Consider the following 20334-nt stretch of genomic DNA (forward strand, 5'->3'; position numbering starts at 1 on the left):
GGCACAATGGCAACAAGATCCGGCGAGGGAGTGAAGGGGAAGTGAGGTATAAATAGGGAGTGCACAGGTGAACACACTAATAGGAACCACTGCGCCAATCAGCGGCGCAGTGGCCCTTTAAATCGCAGAGACCCGGCGCGCGCGCGCCCTAGGGAGCGGGGCCGCGCGCGCCGGGACAGGACAGACGGAGAGCGAGTCAGGTACGGGAGCCGGGATGCGCATCGCGAGCGGGCGCTACCCGCATCGCGAATCGCATCCCGGCTGGAGACGGTATCGCAGCGCACCGGGTCAGTGGAGCTGCCCGGAGCGCTGCGGTAGCGAGAGAGAAGCGAGCGCTCCGGGGAGGAGCGGGGACCCGGAGCGCTCGGCGTAACAGTACCCCCCCCCTTGGGTCTCCCCCTCTTCTTAGAGCCTGAGAACCTGAGGAGCAGACTTTTGTCTAGGATGTTGTCCTCAGGTTCCCAGGATCTCTCTTCAGGTCCACAGCCCTCCCAATCCACCAAAAAGAACCTTTTTCCTCTGACCGTCTTGGAGGCCAGTATCTCTTTCACTGAGAAGACGTCAGAAGAACCGGAGACAGGAGTGGGAGAAACTAACTTGGGAGAGAAACGGTTGATGATGAGTGGTTTAAGAAGAGAGACATGAAAGGCATTAGGAATACGGAGAGAAGGAGGAAGAAGAAGTTTGTAAGAGACAGGATTAATTTGGCACAAGACTTTGAAAGGACCAAGATAGCGTGGACCCAGTTTGTAACTGGGGACACGAAAGCGGACATATTTAGCGGAGAGCCATACCTTGTCTCCGGGAGCAAAAATGGGGGGAGCTCTTCTTTTCTTATCGGCAAACTTTTTCATGCGAGATGAAGCCTGTAAAAGAGAATCTTGGGTCTCTTTCCATATGGTGGAAAGATCACGAGTCACTTCATCTACAGCGGGCAAACCAGAGGGCAAGGGAGTAGGGAGGGGGGGAAGAGGGTGACGGCCGTACACCACGAAAAATGGGGATTTGGAGGAAGATTCAGAGACTCTAAAGTTATACGAGAATTCGGCCCATGGTAGAAGATCTGCCCAATCATCCTGGCGGGAGGAAACAAAATGTCGTAAATAATCACCCAAGACCTGGTTAATTCTTTCTACTTGTCCATTGGATTGAGGATGATATGCAGAAGAAAAGTTTAATTTAATCTTGAGTTGTTTACAGAGAGCCCTCCAGAATTTTGACACGAATTGGACGCCTCTATCCGAGACTATCTGTGTGGGCAACCCGTGAAGACGAAAAATGTGTACAAAAAATTGTTTAGCCAACTGAGGCGCTGAAGGAAGACCAGGAAGAGGGATGAAATGTGCCATCTTGGAGAATCGATCAACGACCACCCAAACAACAGTGTTGCCACGGGATGGGGGTAGGTCTGTAATAAAATCCATACCAATCAGAGACCAAGGCTGTTCGGGGACAGGCAGAGGATGAAGAAAACCAGCGGGTTTCTGGCGAGGAGTCTTATCCCGGGCACAGACAGTGCAGGCTCGCACAAAGTCCACGACATCCGTCTCCAGAGTCGGCCACCAATAGAAGCGAGAGATGAGTTGCACAGATTTCTTGATGCCTGTATGACCTGCGAGATGGGAGGAGTGACCCCATTTGAGGATTCCGAGGCGTTGGCGTGGAGAGACGAAGGTCTTTCCTGGAGGAGTTTGCCTGATGGAGGCTGGAGAAGTGGAAATCAGGCAGTCAGGAGGAATGATGTGTTGCGGAGAGAGTTCAACTTCCGAGGCATCCGAGGAACGAGAGAGAGCATCGGCCCTAATGTTCTTATCGGCAGGCCGAAAGTGAATTTCAAAATTAAATCGGGCAAAGAACAGAGACCACCTGGCCTAGCGAGGATTCAGCCGTTGGGCAGACTGGAGATAGGAGAGGTTCTTGTGATCGGTGTAAATAATAACTGGAAATCTTGATCCCTCCAGCAGATGCCTCCATTCCTCAAGTGCTAATTTAATGGCTAGAAGCTCTCGATCCCCGATGGAGTAGTTCCTCTCCGCCGGAGAGAAGGTCCTAGAAAAAAAACCACAAGTAACAGCATGCCCGGAAGAATTTTTTTGTAGAAGGACCGCTCCAGCTCCTACAGAGGAGGCATCAACCTCCAATAGGAAGGGTTTAGATGGGTCAGGTCTGGAGAGCACGGGAGCCGAAGAAAAGGCAGACTTGAGCCGTTTAAAGGCGTCTTCCGCTTGAGGAGGCCAAGACTTGGGATTGGCATTTTTTTTGGTTAAAGCCACGATAGGGGCCACAACGGTAGAAAAATGTGGAATAAATTGCCTGTAATAATTGGCGAACCCCAAAAAACGTTGGATAGCACGGAGTCCGGAGGGGCGTGGCCAATCTAAGACGGCAGAGAGTTTGTCTGGATCCATTTGTAGTCCCTGGCCAGAGACCAAGTATCCTAGGAAAGGAAGAGATTGGCATTCAAACAGACATTTCTCTATCTTGGCATAAAGTTGATTGTCACGAAGTCTCTGAAGAACCATACGGACATGCTGGCGGTGTTCTTCTAGATTGGCAGAAAAAATCAGGATATCGTCCAGATATACAACAACACAGGAGTATAAGAGATCACGAAAAATTTCATTAACAAAGTCTTGGAAGACGGCAGGGGCGTTGCACAGGCCAAAGGGCATGACCAGATACTCAAAGTGTCCATCTCTAGTGTTAAATGCCGTTTTCCATTCATCCCCCTCTCTGATGCGGATGAGATTATAAGCACCTCTTAAGTCCAGTTTGGTAAAGATGTGGGCACCTTGGAGGCGATCAAAGAGTTCAGAGATGAGGGGTAGGGGGTAGCGGTTCTTTACCGTGATTTTATTAAGACCGCGGTAGTCAATGCAAGGACGTAGAGAGCCATCTTTTTTGGACACAAAGAAAAATCCGGCTCCGGCAGGAGAGGAGGATTTACGGATAAAGCCTTTTTTTTAAATTTTCCTGGATGTACTCCGACATAGCAAGAGTCTCTGGGGCGGACAGAGGATAGATTCTGCCCCGGGGTGGAGTAGTGCCCGGGAGGAGGTCAATAGGACAATCATAAGGCCTGTGAGGAGGTAGAGTCTCAGCTTGTTTTTTGCAAAAAACATCCGCAAAGTCCATATAGGCCTTAGGGAGACCGGTTACAGGGGGAACCACAGAGTCACGGCAAGGGGTACTGGGAACCGGTTTTAGGCAGTCCTTGAAACAAGAGGGCCCCCAACTCTTGATCTCCCCAGTGGACCAATCCAGGGTTGGGGAATGGAGTTGAAGCCAGGGTAGTCCAAGGAGGATTTCGGAAGTGCAATTGGGGAGGACCAAAAATTCAATCTTCTCGTGATGAGGTCCGATGCACATTAGAAGGGGCTCCGTGCGGAAACGTATGGTACAGTCCAATCTTTCATTGTTTACACAATTGATGTAGAGGGGTCTGGCGAGACTGGTCACTGGGATGTTGAACCTGTTGACGAGAGAGGCCAAAATAAAATTTCCTGCAGATCCGGAATCCAAGAAGGCCATAGTAGAGAAGGAGAAGGCAGAGGCAGATATCCGCACAGGCACAGTAAGACGTGGAGAAGCAGAGTAGACATCAAGGACTGTCTCACCTTTGTGCGGAGTCAGCGTACGTCTTTCCAGGCGGGGAGGACGGATAGGACAATCCTTCAGGAAGTGTTCGGTACTGGCACAGTACAGGCAGAGATTCTCCATGCGGCGTCGTGTCCTCTCTTGAGGTGTCAGGCGAGACCGGTCGACCTGCATAGCCTCCACGGCGGGAGGCACAGGAACGGATTGCAGGGGACCAGAGGAGAGAGGAGCCGGGGAGAAAAAACGCCTTGTGCGAACAAAGTCCATATCCTGGCGGAGCTCCTGACGCCTTTCGGAAAAACGCATGTCAATGCGAGTGGCAAGATGGATGAGTTCATGTAGGTTAGCAGGGATTTCTCGTGCGGCCAGAACATCTTTAATGTTGCTGGATAGGCCTTTTTTAAAGGTCGCGCAGAGGGCCTCATTATTCCAGGATAATTCTGAAGCAAGAGTACGGAATTGTACGGCGTACTCGCCAACGGAAGAATTACCCTGGACCAGGTTCAACAGGGCAGTCTCAGCAGAAGAGGCTCGGGCAGGTTCCTCAAAGACACTTCGAATTTCCGAGAAGAAGGAGTGTATAGAGGCAGTGACGGGGTCATTGCGGTCCCAGAGCGGTGTGGCCCATGACAGAGCTTTTCCAGACAGAAGGCTGACTACGAAAGCCACCTTAGACCTTTCAGTAGGAAACTGGTCCGACATCATCTCCAAGTGCAGGGAACATTGGGAAAGAAAGCCACGGCAGAATTTAGAGTCCCCATCAAATTTATCCGGCAAGGATAGTCGTAGACCAGAAGCGGCCACTCGCTGCGGAGGAGGTGCAGGAGCTGGCGGAGGAGATGATTGCTGAAGCTGTGGTAGTAGCTGCTGTAGGATCACGGTCAGTTGAGACAGCTGTTGGCCTTGTTGCGCTATCTGTTGTGACTGCTGGGCGACCACCGTGGTGAGGTCGGCGACAACTGGCAGAGGAACTTCAGCGGGATCCATGGCCGGATCTACTGTCACGATGCCGGCTGGCAGGTAGTGGATCCTCAGTGCCAGAGAGGGATTGGCGTGGACCGTGCTAGTGGATCGGTTCTAAGTCACTACTGGTTTTCACCAGAGCCCGCCGCAAAGCGGGATGGTCTTGCTGCGGCGGTAGTGACCAGGTCGTATCCACTAGCAACGGCTCAACCTCTCTGACTGCTGAAGATAGGCGCGGTACAAGGGAGTAGACAGAAGCAAGGTCGGACGTAGCAGAAGGTCGGGGCAGGCAGCAAGGATCGTAGTCGGGGGCAACGGCAGGAGGTCTGGAACACAGGCTAGGAACACACAAGGAAACGCTTTCACTGGCACAATGGCAACAAGATCCGGCGAGGGAGTGAAGGGGAAGTGAGGTATAAATAGGGAGTGCACAGGTGAACACACTAATAGGAACCACTGCGCCAATCAGCGGCGCAGTGGCCCTTTAAATCGCAGAGACCCGGCGCGCGCGCGCCCTAGGGAGCGGGGCAGCGCTCACCGGGACAGGACAGACGGAGAGCGAGTCAGGTACGGGAGCCGGGATGCGCATCGCGAGCGGGCGCTACCCGCATCGCGAATCGCATCCCGGCTGGAGACGGTATCGCAGCGCACCGGGTCAGTGGAGCTGCCCGGAGCGCTGCGGTAGCGAGAGAGAAGCGAGCGCTCCGGGGAGGAGCGGGGACCCGGAGCGCTCGGCGTAACACCCGCCTTGTCACATTCCCCTTCCTTGTCACATTCCCCCGCCCCCTCTTGTCCCATCTTCCCCATTTCATGCCCACACCCCCATGTCACATCTCCTGTATTAATATTGCATCGTGGCGAGAGGGAAACTTAAAAAAAACCTGATGCTTACCTAGCCCTGGTCCCTTGTACGTCTGCCGCAGATCTCATTCTCCCCTATGCAGTCCGGTGTCTTATGGGACTTACAGGACCTTCCTACTTAGCCAATCACTGGTCTGACACATGAAACTGCTGCTGATTGGCTAAGCAGAAAAGATCCTGGAACCAGCTGGCTGTTGGGAGCACAGAGAAGATACCAGAACCGCACAGAGGAGAACCGGATATGTGGAACACCTTCGAAGACTGGGGCCAGGTAAGCATCAGGTTTTTTTTAATGTTTCCCCTGCATCACTATTATTACTTAGGACTGTGTTTCCCAACTAAGGCGCCTCCTGCCGTTGCAAAACTGCAACTCCCTGGTGGGAGTTGTAGTTTTGCAACAGCTGGAGGCACGCTGGTTAGAAAACACTGAATTAGCATTTGAATTTCAATATGTTGCCGTGCCACCGCCAGTAATCGCAAATTTTCCCGGGGGGGGGGGGGGGGGGGGGGATTTCCACATATCACAATGCGATTGGGATATATCGTGCACCCCTAGTTGTTCCTATTGTAAAGGAACCGATTTGATCCAAATGACTAGGTGACTATTTAAAGCAGAGACGAAAATGTAAAGCGAAGCCTATTTAGCGGGCAGGTTAGTGTTGCACTGAGACTTGCAGTGTTTCTATTTAGATACTAATTACTGCACTGTAATAGAATAAGTGCTTATCTAATTTAGTTAGTATATATGTTAATTAGCAATCAGATAAGTAGATCCACTTATGTTATTTGGGGACAGAGCGATAGAGTGATGTGTACTCCAGCCCATTAGCTCAGTGGTTTGCTCACGACATGCCATTTTTAACCATACTGGTAACCTTTCAAACATGACTTCTTTTCTTTTTAGAAATTATTCTTTATTGCTATTGATCCCGAAAGATGCCCACGGCCCAATTATTGATTGGCATCTTCATTTTAATTGGCACTGCATTTTACTCCACATAAAGTCTGAAGTTGATCAGGATGAAAGTACATTCACTACGGGCAAGACAAAACAATCAAGGCCAGCTATATTAAAGGAGCAGTAATAAGGAGCTATAAATAGCGGAAATGTCTGTCAGAGGAATTGTAAAGTAATAAATAAGCAACAAACAAACCCCAGGAGGTAACGGTAAATTACAGTTACAACAGCGGCTAGCCACCAGTCCTTTGATGAAGCTGGGTTGCCAGCGAAACGTCAGGACTGTGGCTTGTGTTTCGTTTTAATAGCAGTGTTCACAGTCAGCCTTATCATCTACATTTACTTGTAGCCTTATTAGTGGCCATACAAACACAAGTGGCACACAAGTATATAGGCATTATAACAAGCAGACATATGAATATGTGCGAGACTGACAAGAGTTTAATACAGTGGGGTACTGACACCCAGCGGTGTCTAGTCCAATCACTACATTTGTTTTCTTTTTATAAGTTTAATTGCATAATAAAAGTTATATGTTATAATACCGCTTTAGGGAATTGTACAGTAAGCCCTGGCAGCCTAAAACAACTGTGCTGCACATGACAACACAAAGGCAAATCAGCAGCTGGCTAACCACCAACCTGTAGTAGCTAAGTAAATACACATAACACAACATAACATACACACATACTTTCACACTGCCATTGTACCCCGTCAAGAACGGCCGTAAAACTCTCTTTTTTTTGGGGGGGGGGGGGGGGATTTAACGGTTGTCACCTTGACAGGGAGCAACGGGCAACAGCAGGTCCCAATGGATTACATTATAGTCAATGGGGTCCGTTGGGCTCTGTTGTTTTTCAGCGGGAGTAGCGGGAGAAAAAGATGGCTCAAGCTGTATTTTTTCTTCGGCTATTCTCCCTGGCGGCCTTCACAATACTGTGTATGCTGACACCTGAACCGCATCACATGACTTTCTTTGCCCTGATTTCGGATTTTAGTCAATAGACTACTGAAGACTGCATGGTCTAGACTGGACAATCTCTTACTTTATTGTTCTTTGGGGTTGGTGTTGGCCTGCACCAGTCCGGGACACAGTAGGGAGTGGAGGGTGAGCTGGACACTGATCACTGTTTTACTCTATTCGAAGGTCAATGTTACATATTTTATTAAATATTTATTCATAAATCACAGAACCTGTAAAATACAAGTTTTACCAAAAGACAGAAAATAAAACAATAAAAACCTGTTGTCAAGTTGAGTCTTTGAAAACCAGCCTCCACCTTAGAGAAGCCAAACTCTCCTAGAATATATCATATAAAACAATGGATTAATTCTAGCATTTAAAAATTTGAATCATCTTTTGTTCCTTTTTCAATAAACTAAATGTTGAGGACCCGCTATTGCATGCAGACTTGACACCCTAACTCTGCATATCTTGCCATACCCACAAACACTCTTTAAAGGGGTACTCCGCCCCTAGACATCTTATCCCCTATCCAAAGCGATCTCTCCTGCAGCACCCTGAGTCATCAGCTGTGTAAAGCTAAGTTTGCTCCATGGCTGATGACTCACAATACAGGGGCCGGAGTATCATGATGTCACGCCCCACCATCTTGATCCAAGTCTATGGGAGGGGCCGTGACAGCCGTCATTCCCCCTCTCATAGACTTGCATTGAGGGGGCGGCGTGTGATGTCACGGGGGCGGAGCCATGACTTCACCTTACTCCGGCCCCTGTATCGTGACTCATCAGCCACGGAGCAAACTTAGCTCCGTACAGCTGATGACTTGGGGGGCTGCAGGACAGATCGCGGGGGCTCCCATCGGCAGAACCCACGTGCTCAGACATCTTATCTCCTATCCTTTGGATAGGGGATAAGATGTCTTGGGGTGGAGTACCCCTTTAAGCCCCATACACAGTAGTTGAAATTTGTATGAACTCACTGGTTTCAGCGGGATCGGCTGAGTGTCCAATGCATGTGGATGCCTCCCTTCTCTCCCCCCCAACAGATCATTTTGAGGAAGAGAAGGATTGGACATTTTGAATTCCGACTCCCAATCTTTTTGTTTTCTGGGAAATATACTGCTGTCAGAGATGTCTGCCAGTAACTTAGCTCCCCTGCGCCCATTCAGAGAACATGGCCACTTGGCCAAGTCGAACATTCATGTGCATTGAGTGAACAGCAGTAGGTAGCTGTCTATCGAATGAATGTTTTAATGTTTCCCAGGCCAAAGTTGAAACATTCAAACCCAATGTATTTCATTTGAAGAATTTGATTGATTTGAAAACCTTATTGAGTTCTGCTCTCCCCTGTTAAGTTCCTCTATAGATCACTAGAAGCCCAGAATAGACATCCCACAAGATCCCTTTTTTCACCAGCATATAAAATCAACAGCAAATACTAGGCCCCCATGCCAACAAATACCAGGCCCCCATTCCAACAAATACCAACAAAAACCAGGCCCCCATTCCAACAAAAACCAGGCCCCCATTCCAACAAATACCAGGCACCCATTCCAACAAATACCAACAAATACCAGGCCCCCATTCCAACAAATACCAGGCACCCATTCCAACAAATACCAGGCCCCCATTCCAACAGATACCAGGCCCGCATTCCAACAGATACCAGGCCCGCATTCCAACAGATACCAGGCCCCGATTCCAACAAATACCAGGCCCCCATGCCAACAATTACCAGGCCCCCATGCCAACAAATACCAGGCCCCCATTCCAACAAATACCAGGCCCCCATTCCAACAAATACCAGGCCCCCATTCCAACAGATACCAGGCCCGCATTCCAACAGATACCAGGCTCGCATTCCAACAGATACCAGGCCCGCATTCCAACAGATACCAGGCCCGCATTCCAACAAATACCAGGCCCCCATGCCAACAAATACCAGGCCCCCATTCCAACAAATACCAGGCCCCCATTCCAACAAATACCAGGCTCCAATTCTGCTCAGCAGACATAAGAGTAGCAATGAATCCAAATAACACAATAGGATTTGGATTTTCTTGGGTTTTTGATAAACTCGGTGGTTTTATGGTTTTGTAAACCTAACCGAGGACACGCCCCGTTTTCTCAAACCTTAAAACAAATTGTAGGGTCTGTGGGTTTCATTCAGATTTTCTGCCACATAAGAGACACAATTTTGGTGCACAGGCAATGTACCAAAATTGTGTCTCTTATGTGGTAGAAAATCAGAATGTAACCCACAGACCCTACAATTTGTTTTAAGGCTTGAGAAAACGGGGCGTGCCCTTGGTTAGGTTAACAAAACCATCAGATTTATCATTAAAATCCACAAACGATTAATTGTCGAAAATGATTGCAAGATGTAGGGAAATTGACCATTATAATTTCAATAAATATAGATACATAGATACATACTTATATACATACATACATATAGGTGGATAAAGTTGTGTTTTTTATTGTGATCAATTAGAGGCTCATGTATGTTTTTTTTTTTTTAGTTTTTAGTGGAAGGAGGAATGGGTGGAGGGAGAGGAACTATAAAAATTAAAAATTGTTTGCATCTTTATTTTATGCCATTCTTTTTACATGAGATCACTGGGTATAATACATTTCAGTATTAGTGGTAGTGAATGAAGTGTATTGGGCCTGTCAGCATGAGGGAATTAACGCTTGTGAATGCCAGTTGTTTTCAATGGGATTCTGCTTCACCATTCACACTCCAACATTTCTGTGGCGTATATCACACAGTAAAAATTCTGGGTTTTCAGTGGAACATTGCCGTCTATAGGGACAGGCCATGTCCGTGAGGTCCTGGCCCTGGCTGCCCTGATAATCAGAATTACAAGCATACCTCCTCAAAGATAATTTGTTTTTCTTCCTCATTACCACCATGGTTGCCTCTGTTGTTATGGTGACTGTGCCTGTAGATGAAGATGGGGTCAGGTCTTGGTTGCTGGAGACATTAGCACACAGGTTCATCCTCCTGTGAAAAATAGATATTTTTTTAAAAGGGTTGATATGGCCTCTGGCATCTTCCTGGAGCATACATGAGCTTTGTTGTGAGGTAAAGATGGACCGTGTGATATATGTGCGAGATTTGTGTGTAATGCTCCACAATTTGAGATGCGTCCAAATTCTGGCTAATGTGAGACACATTAATAAAAGTGATGGGTTTTACACATTCAGGAACAAAACAACATGAAAAATACTAACCTCCTTACTACCCAATGTCCTACCTGTAAACAAGCATGGAAGATGGGAATACACAACAAATACATAGACAAGACCACCAAGCCCAAACCACACTAAAAACGTTACACTACCAACAGATGGGGGCATACATACAATTTAAAACACCCTGATTTCCAGCAAAGACCTCACAACTGGCGGCATCTGTTGATGTTCCTCTACAGGATAAATGAGTATTGTATTCTGTGGCTTGGTACTGCAACAAAGACATTCCACTGTATCCTTCAGTAACACACAGTAAAGCCAACTGGCCAAACCATCAGATATGTGCAAAACACCTCAATAGAGACACTGCACGCTCCAAAATTCTCCAAAGCACTGCTCTGTAACCCTTACCTTTCTTTGAGTTATGGAGCTTTGTATGTAACATATCCCCCCACACCAACACATCTTTAAAGGGGTACTCCTCCCCTAGACATCTTATCTTATCCCATCGCTGGGGACCCCCACGATCTCCCTTCTGCACCTGGCGTTCATTTAGACGGGTCAGGTGCAGCGCCGAAGCGCCAGAGGCTCGTGACGTCATGGCCGTGCCCCACTCATGACGTCGCGACCACGTCCCCTCAATGCAAGTCTATGGGAGGTCCATCACGCCCCCTCCCATAGACTTGCCTTGAGGCGGCATGGCCGTGACGTCATGAGCGGGGCTTGTGTGTCCATATCATACAAATGTATATCAAGCCTTGCTATGTCCATGCCTTCAATGCTAACAATCTGAGGACATCCTTCTAGTTGGCTCTATTTGCTTCATGTTCTGTAGGTCAGTTACATCTTTTAATAATATACCATAAAAAATATGGCAGCAAGAGCGTATTCCTGGGGAGTTCTGCCAAATCTATATCCTAAAGATCTGGCACAGAACCAAGTGTTTTTAATATATATGTGCAGCTACAGGACCCCCCACGATCAGACATGTTATCCCCTATAGGGGATAAGATGTCTAGGGACAGAGTACCCCTTTACAGGGGTATTCCACTGGCCAGCTTGGAACTACAGGGGAAGTGACCAGATGTCACTGAGGGGGCGTGGCCATGACTTCTTGAGGGGGTGTGGCCAACCCCAGCAGCACGAAAACAGCATTCAGAACATTTAGTTCCACGCTGGCCAGTGGAGTATCCCTTTAAAGACTGGTGTCACACAGAAGTGGATTTAAAAGAAATGCCTAATATAGAGGAAGAACTTTTTTTTTCTCCATCCTACTGGATACACTTCTGGCCTTTGCTCAAAAACTGCCACGTGTGACGCCATCCTAATAGAAGTGTCCCAATACATTTATCCATAATGGGGGGCATTTATCATTGGCTTTACACCACTTACATTTTGTTAATGTCCCTGCAAATTGTGCGAAATTGCATTTTTTGCGCGATTTTGGCTAGAACATGTTTCAAAGTTGTCTACTGTTTGGTGCACCGCACTCCACTTTATGCAGTAGAGCTGTATTTATTATTTGCGCAAATTTAATTCAGAAGTGTTTTTTTTTGCGCAAATCTATACCATCTAATAGGACACGTACAAAAGTTTCAGATGCCAGAGCGCAAAGCTTAATCCGGCCCTAATACATCTTATCCCCAATCCAAAGGATAGGGGATAAGATGTATGATCGCGGGGGTCCTGCTGCTGGACCCCCACAATCTGTCATTCCGCACCCACCCTTTTGAGCTCTCCACAGCGCTGGAAGCTCCGAGTGTGAAGCGTGATGACCACGGGGCTGGAGTATCATGACGTCACGACTGCGGCCCTTGTGTGACATCACGCCCCTCCCATAGGCTTGCATTAAGGGGGCGGGGCGATACATCACATGGGGGCGGAGTTGTGAAGTCATGATACTCCGGCCCCGTGGTCGTCACGCTTCACACTCGGAGCTTCCAGCCCTGCGGAGAGCTCACAAAGGTGGGTACAGAATGACAGATTGCGGGGGTCCCCAGCTGCGGGACCCCCACAATCAGACATCTTATGCCCTATCCTTTGGATAGGGGAAAAGATGTATTGGGGCCGGAGTACCCCTTTAAACCAATCTATGCAGCTTACTGGTTTCTATAGTTGAACAAAATTTATCAAGTCCTGTGCACCTTTTTTAGTAAATTTTGAGCAACTGTGCAAACAATACACCAAGCAAACAGGGGTAAAATCTATTCTACCTTACACAAACATTGATAAATGCCCCCTATAGGGTATATACACTTTCCCCACACACCTGTTCTCTTTCTACGTTGCTCAGCATTGCAGCTGTTCCCCGGAAAGTTACGTGAGGACAGCACAGTAAGCCTACACTACCTTTATAAGAGCCAAAACAGAAGCCTGCAGGATGTGTCTGTACCTCCACATTGTGTATGATCTGTGTTTGCCATTCAGCTGTAGCAAATCAATTACTGCGGCACCTTGTTAGCGGCTTGTTATCTGGCCGTCATTGCTGAAGGAACATACAGGTGGGCAGCCGACGTGAGGTTATTGTGCACTTTTATTATTCGCATCATACCAGTGACAGTGTTTAAGAAGCTCTTAGCCTTTGAATTCTTTTATCGCATGTTTTTTTTAGTTTTTTTTAATGTATTTTGTAGAGACCTCTACTAACCACAGGTCACCAGTGAGATAACAATGGAGTCCTGTCTTTATTTATTTTTCCCTGAAGCATACCTGCTTTGGATGAAGGAAATATAAAGCCTTATAAAATCCTCTAGATTGTTGGTGACCTGGGGGCTAGTCGGTGCCTTTGATGTTACGAAAATAGTCTTGCCATGGCATACAAGAAATGGCTAAAGATGAATGGCAAGAGAATTTATGAAGACAGCAAGGTGCCGCTGTGAATGACATTTCCTATTGGCGTCCATGTTTGACTAGCACATCTACTGGCTACATCAGTTGAATATAGATTAAGAAATATTTTACTCTAAATAAAATCTGTCTACAAATGACCTTCGAATAACACGGAATCTCATTTCTAGATCCTCTCCCATGATTGTTCTTGTTGTTTGAGAACTTCGGATGACTAAGGGTATGTTCACACTGTTGAATCTTTGCACTTTGTTCTTTGTTTGCGCTGAAATTTCTCAGTGTGAACGGGGCTCGCGGAAGACCCATTCACACTGATAATAATGTTCACTGTGCGGAGTTCCTCGGGAATTACGCAGTGTGAACATACCCTAATGGTCAGAGAGATTATCTGATCTGTACGGTAATCCAGATATTTTGTATCGGACATAAATAATTATTGGACATAATTCAATATTCAGCCTCAATATGCAGAAAATGTTATTGAATTGAATCGATCTAATATGGTATAAAAGTTTTGACAGAAACTCAGTGAATGATCTGATATTAAAGTATATTATTATTCATCTGATTATAATGGGGGGGGGGGGATTCTTTTTTTCACTTTGAATACACTTGGGTTCTTGTACCTCAGTATATTCCATCAGTACCACCATACAAATGAATTGTCAAAAAAAAGGTCGACAGCATTATTCTTGTCCATGGGCCCATTAATTATTTTGACTGGAAAATATGAGACCTATGAAACCACTTTAGGCCTACTTTGCACACACGTTTTATGGGACACTTATAAGTAAAAATAAAAAAATGCTGCGGGTGAAACCCTGCCATACATAAGAATTGTCCAAAAAATGTGTACAGCACTATTCTTGTTCATGGGCTCGTGAAATATTTTTCCTGGAAAATATGAGACCTATGAAACCCCTTTGCACACATGTTTTATGGGGCACTTTTTTGTTTTAAAAAAAAAAGCTACGTGTGAAACCCTGCCTAGTGTATTACCTGACACACTAAGGACCAATGCACACTACAGAATTTCTGCCAAATTAAAATTTTTTGGGCAGAATTCTGCACTGAACTACATTGCTGTAAATGGGGACAGGCATGCAGCACACAGAATCTCCATAGTGTGCATGGGCCCTAAGAGGTTGCTTGGTGACCATGCATGACAATGGACCGCTCCTTTGTAAACGTTACATTGTGTCCTGTTACTGCTCCTGTTAAAATGTTTTCTTATTTTATCTTTTTAGGGAGAACTGCTGAGCCCTTGTCGCTGTGACGGGTCCGTACGCTGCACACATCAGCCTTGCCTAATACGATGGATTAGTGAGCGGGGATCCTGGAGCTGTGAGCTGTGTTATTTCAAATATCATGTCCTAGCTATCAGTACTAAGAACCCTCTCCAGGTAAGATGGCTGCTTATATGTTATGGTGTAATAAGAACACCTGTATTTTTTAGTTTTTCTGGCATATATGCTGGTAAAATCTGCAGATGTAGAGCCCAGAGGCTTAGTCTATATGCCAGATGGGATGTCTGCTCTTGATTTTAATATACTGTATCCAATGACAAATACTTGGCATACCTCCACTCCATAAAAGTCTACTGCACATATATTTATGTGGTATCAGATAGGGTAATGTGTGTATTAACCTCTTCGTGATGCCAGGGCATGGTTATCCTATAGAGCACCCGAGGTAGACCAGCTTCACCTGGGCCAGGCACGGGGCAAATAATCACTCCGACGCAAGGTTACGGTTAACTGGTATGCTTTACTGAGGTAGAGAAGGTGTTACAGTCCTTACATCTCAGTTCAGCACTGGGGAGATGCAGGGTCAACTTCAGGAAGCTTATCGGCTTGCTGGGACTTATAGTTGCTATTGACTTGACTGAAGTATCCACGCTTGTTTAAAGGCTTGACTTGACTGACTTGCTTAGACAGGACTGGACTAGAATCCCCACTGGTTTAGGTCCTACCTTGACTTTCACTACAGGTGCAGGGGTTAACTTGAAGTAGTGCTGGATCACACAGACTCCTCAGGTCCTCACTTCACTGTACCTCAGCATGCACTAAGAGCTCAAGAGAGTGAGCTGAACCCTGACCTCACTATATAAGGGGACAGTTTAGAGAGATCCCATTGGTCACTGATAAGCCACCTGTTCACCTTGCATACCTCCCCTTGACAATAGGGTTACTAAGAACATTATTTAAAGTGACAAGGGACACCATTCTCTGCAGGACACCATTCTCTGCAGGCCGCATGGGCTGTCTGTCAGTGCTGAGAATGCTCCGGTCTCAGCATCATTGAGTCTGCAGCCATTACACTGTGCAGGGGCTGGGAAGAGATAAGCTCCTCCCCCTCTCACCCCTGTGTGTTTCCAGCAGGCCGGGCTCAGCTTACTGCCCTCCACCACAGGCCCGGACACCCACCCAATGCCTCCAGACCCCCCCTGCCCACCCTGATGCTGCCCTTCATGGTAAGTAACTTTAGGGGAGGGGGGGGGGCCGTCAGGCTCGGGAGACAGGTAAAGGGGAACTCTTATCAGTGTTTCCCAGCAGAGGCCTCTAACTATAATAAAACTACAACTCCCAGCATGTATTTGGCTTTGTGGGCATACTGGGAGTTGTAGTTTTACAACAGCTGGAGGCACCCTGGTTGGGGAACACTGATCTATCTGTCTTTCTATCTCCTATCTATCTCTCATATCTATGTATCTATCTATCTATCTATCTCATATCTATCTATCTCATATCTACATATCATCTATCTATCTATCTCATATCTATCTATCTCATATCAATCTATCTCATATCTATCTATCTCCTATCTATCTATTATCTATCTATCTTCTATCTATCTATCTCATATCTATCAATATATCTATATCATATCTATCCCACTGCTGCCAGCATCTATTTTTCATTTACTTACAGCCTATTTAGATGCTGAGACAGAGCATAAGTTATAGATTGTGGGCAGGGGCGGACACAGACAGCAGAGGGCCCCTGTGCAAAGAATATGCCTGGGCCCCCCCCCCCCCCAGGTAATATGTTTGCTAGGTAAGCGGGCAGTACGTTTGCAAGTAGTACATTTGCTAGTTAGGTAGGTAGAACATTTTCTAAGTAGGTAGACAAGTAGTAAATTTGCAAGATATTTAGGCAGTTAGTAAGTTCAGTTGGTAGGAAGGCAGGTAAAATGTTTGGTGCTAGGTAGGTAGGCAGGTATAAGTTTGGTTGGTAGCTGGGTAGCCATGTAACATTTGGTAGGTAGGCCCTTTGTCCAGTGTTTTCCAAACAGGCTTTGACTGCTTGGGCATGCTGGGAGTTGTAGTTTTGCAACAGCTGGAGGAACCCAGGTTGGGAAACAATGGACTAAGGACCTACCTACCAAACCTGAGAGCCTCCAGCTGTTGCAGAACTAAAACTCCCAGCATGCCTGGACAGCTAAAGACTGTCTGGGGGAATGCTAGGAGTTGTAGTTTTGCAACAGCTGGAGGAGCCCAGGTTGGAAAATACTGACTAAGGAGGTGTTTTCAAAACAGTGTCTCTCCAGGTGGTCCAAAACTACAACTCCCAGCATTCCCGGACAGTCTAGTGAATAGTGAGTACAGCTCTGGAGTATAATACAGGATATAACTCAGTACATAAGTAATGTAAAGTGACCCTATACAACGTGACATCTTATACAACGGGTGGCACCCATTGTGCAAAATCTAACTATTGCGATAAATGAAGGGTCACGTTACATTACTTATGGTGGAAGCAGCAGGTCACTCACCTCGTCTCCTAAGGAAACTTTTAGATTTGACTGTTGTGAGGCTCCTCAGATTCTGTTATATGAATGGCGGCTCTGGAGTATAATACAGGATATAACTCAGGATCAGTACAGGAAAAGTAATGCAATGTATTGTATGTACACAGTGACCTCACCAGCAGAATAGTGAGTACAGCTCTGGGGTATAATACAGGATATAACTCAGGATCAGTACAGGATAAGTAATGTATTGTATGTACACAGTGACCTCACCAGCAGAATAGTGAGTACAGCTCTGGAGTATAATACAGGATATAACTCAGGATCAGTACAGGAAAAGTAATGCAATGTATTGTATGTACACAGTGACCTCACCAGCAGAATAGTGAGTACAGCTCTGGAGTATAATACAGGATATAACTTAGGATCAGTACAGGATAAGTAATGTAATGTATGTACACAGTGACCTCACCAGCAGAATAGTGAGTACAGCTCTGGAGTATAATACAGGAGCTCAGGATCAGTATAGGATAAGTAATGTAATGTAAGTACACAGTGACCTCACCAGCAGAATAGTGAGTACAGCTCTGGAGTATAATACAGGAGCTCAGGATCAGTATAGGATAAGTAATGTAATGTAAGTACACAGTGACCTCACCAGCAGAATAGTGAGTACAGCTCTGGAATATAATACAGGATATATAACTATTATAATTACTAGGTTCACACTGACAAATCTCCAGACAGCAATGCATTTCTGAGCGGATCTGCAAAAAGATCTGCACGGTCCTAGCGCCGCCCAAAGGGATCGCTTCTGGAGATTCATCAATGTGAACCAAGCCTTATACATGTGAGAAGGGGATTACACATGTGAGAAGGGGATTACACATGTGAGAAGGGGATTACACATGTGAGAAGGGGATTACACATGTGAGCAGGGGATTATTATAATCCTCCACTCACATATATGTAACATCTCCCCCTCACATGTATAATCTAATAATCTCCTCCTCACATTTATAATCGCAAAATCAGATTATACATGTTAGGAGGGAATAATATACATGTGAGGAGGGGATTATACATGTGAGGAGGGGATTATACATGTCAGGAGGGGATTATACACATTAGAGGATTATTATAATCCTCCCCTCACATATATTTATCATATCTCCCTCACATGTATAATCTGATAATCCCCTCTCATGATAATTCCCTTACATATGTAATATCATAATCAGATTATATGTGAGGGGATTATACAGGTGAGGAGAGGATTATTATAATCCTCCCCTCACATATATGTATTATCTCCCCCTTACATGTATAGTCTGATAATCCCCTCCTCACATTTATAGTCCCCTCACAAGTATAATCTCCTAATAAGATTATATGTGAGGGGGTTATTAGACTATACAGGGGGAGATGATACATACACGTGAGGGGAGGGTTATAATAATCATTATTATCCTCCAATCACATGCATAATTTCTCCCCCCCCCCCCCCACACACAATCGCAACCCTGCACCCCCCCCCCTCCAATCCTCACCCCACCCCCCTGCCAAACAACCCCTACCCCTCAACTCACTTGTAATCCGGATGATATACCGCTCCATCTGGCGGTGAGTGACGCTGCAGCCTGGAGGCCGTGTGTGGGGGCTGTAAATCACTGATAGAGAGGAGCGGAGGACTCCTCTCTGTTCCGCTCCTCTCATCTCTATGATGCCCGCGGCCCGCCGTGACGTCGCACGTCACGTCAGCGGGCGTGACTATTTCCCAGGCAGCCACAGCGGTCCTGGGATAGTGGCTGCCTGTGGAAGATTGACGGCGGAGGCGGTGGCAATGAATTAGAAAAAGGCCCCCTCCCAAAAAAGGTAGCGGGCGGCGGCGGTTGTGGACCCCCTCCCTCCCTCAGTCTAAAATTTTGACGCCTGGCCCGCCTGTTTCCCAGCCTGGGATGTCATGACCAGGGCCCCGCGTGGGGGAAAAGGGGCTAGCTGCTTTTGGGCCCCCAGGAATGAGAGGGCCCGAGGCAGCCGCCCCTTTTGCCCCACGTTAAAGACGGGCCTGGCCCCAGTGGTCAGTGAGTGACTGTCACTCACTGACTCGCTAACAGTTTCAGTTCCGGCTGGGCCCCCCTGGGCTCCTGGGCCCCTGTGCAGCTGAACAGGCTGCACATATGGTATGTCCGCCCCTGATTGTGGGGGATCCGAGCGCTAGGACCTCCTACAATCTCCCGAACAGGGCCCCTGCAGTCTGCTGGAAGGGGGTGCTGAACCCTGCACGGAGCTTCCTGCGGGGGACATTGGAATGGCCACTTCCGGCAGACTGACAGGGCCCCGTTATGTGCCCCTCACTTATAATGCCCCCCTGCCATGTTCCCCTCACTTATAATGCCCCCTGTCATGTTCCCCTCACTTATAATGCTCCCCTGTCATGTTCCCCTCACTTATAATGCCCCCCTGTCATGTGCCCCTCACTTATAATGCCCCCCTGTCATGTGCCCCTCACTTATAATGCCCCCCTGTCATGTTCCCCTCACTTATAATGCCCCCTGTCATGTGCCCCTCACTTATAATGCCCCCCTGTCATGTGCCCCTCACTTATAATGCCCCCCTGTCATGTACCCCTCACTTATAATGCCCCCCCTGTCATGTGCCCCTCACTTATAATGCCCCTCTGTCATGTGCCCCTCACTTATAATGCCCCCCCTGTCATGTGCCCCTCACTTATAATGCCCCCTGTCATGTGCCGCTAACAAATAATGTGCTCTGATTTATAATGCCCTCCTTTTATATGCCCCTTACTTAAAATGCCCCCTGAGGGTGCAGGACAGGGGACATTTTATGTGAGAGGAACATAACAGGGCATTATAAGTCGAGGTACATTATATATTAGCGGCCCAAGACAGGGGGGCATTATAAGTGAGGGGCACATGACAGGGGGCATTATAAGTGAGGGGCACATGACAGAGGGGCATTATAAGTGAGGGGCACATGACAGGGGGCATTATAAGTGAGGGGCTCATGACAGGGGGGCATTATAAGTGAGGGGCACATGACACGGGGGCTCCTCACGTATAATGCCCCCCTGTCATGTGCCCCTCACATTTAATGCCCCCTGAGGGTGCAGGACAGGGGGCATTATATGTGAGGGGAACATAACGGGGCATTAAATGTGAGGGGCACCTGAAGGG

At 47.1% G+C, this 20334-nt stretch overlaps 1 protein-coding gene across 1 annotated transcript in view; it reads left to right on the forward strand.

Moving 5' to 3' along the window:
- Nucleotides 1-20334, forward strand: part of MARCHF9 (membrane associated ring-CH-type finger 9) — a 255228-nt gene that overhangs the window by 158681 nt on the left and 76213 nt on the right. The window contains exon 3 of the mRNA XM_056562610.1: nucleotides 14635-14790. Coding sequence (XP_056418585.1) covers nucleotides 14635-14790 — 156 coding nt within the window. The remainder of the gene's footprint in view (nucleotides 1-14634; nucleotides 14791-20334) is intronic.

Source organism: Hyla sarda, chromosome 2, assembly GCF_029499605.1.
Source record: "Hyla sarda isolate aHylSar1 chromosome 2, aHylSar1.hap1, whole genome shotgun sequence".
Taxonomy (NCBI): Eukaryota; Metazoa; Chordata; class Amphibia; order Anura; family Hylidae; genus Hyla; species Hyla sarda.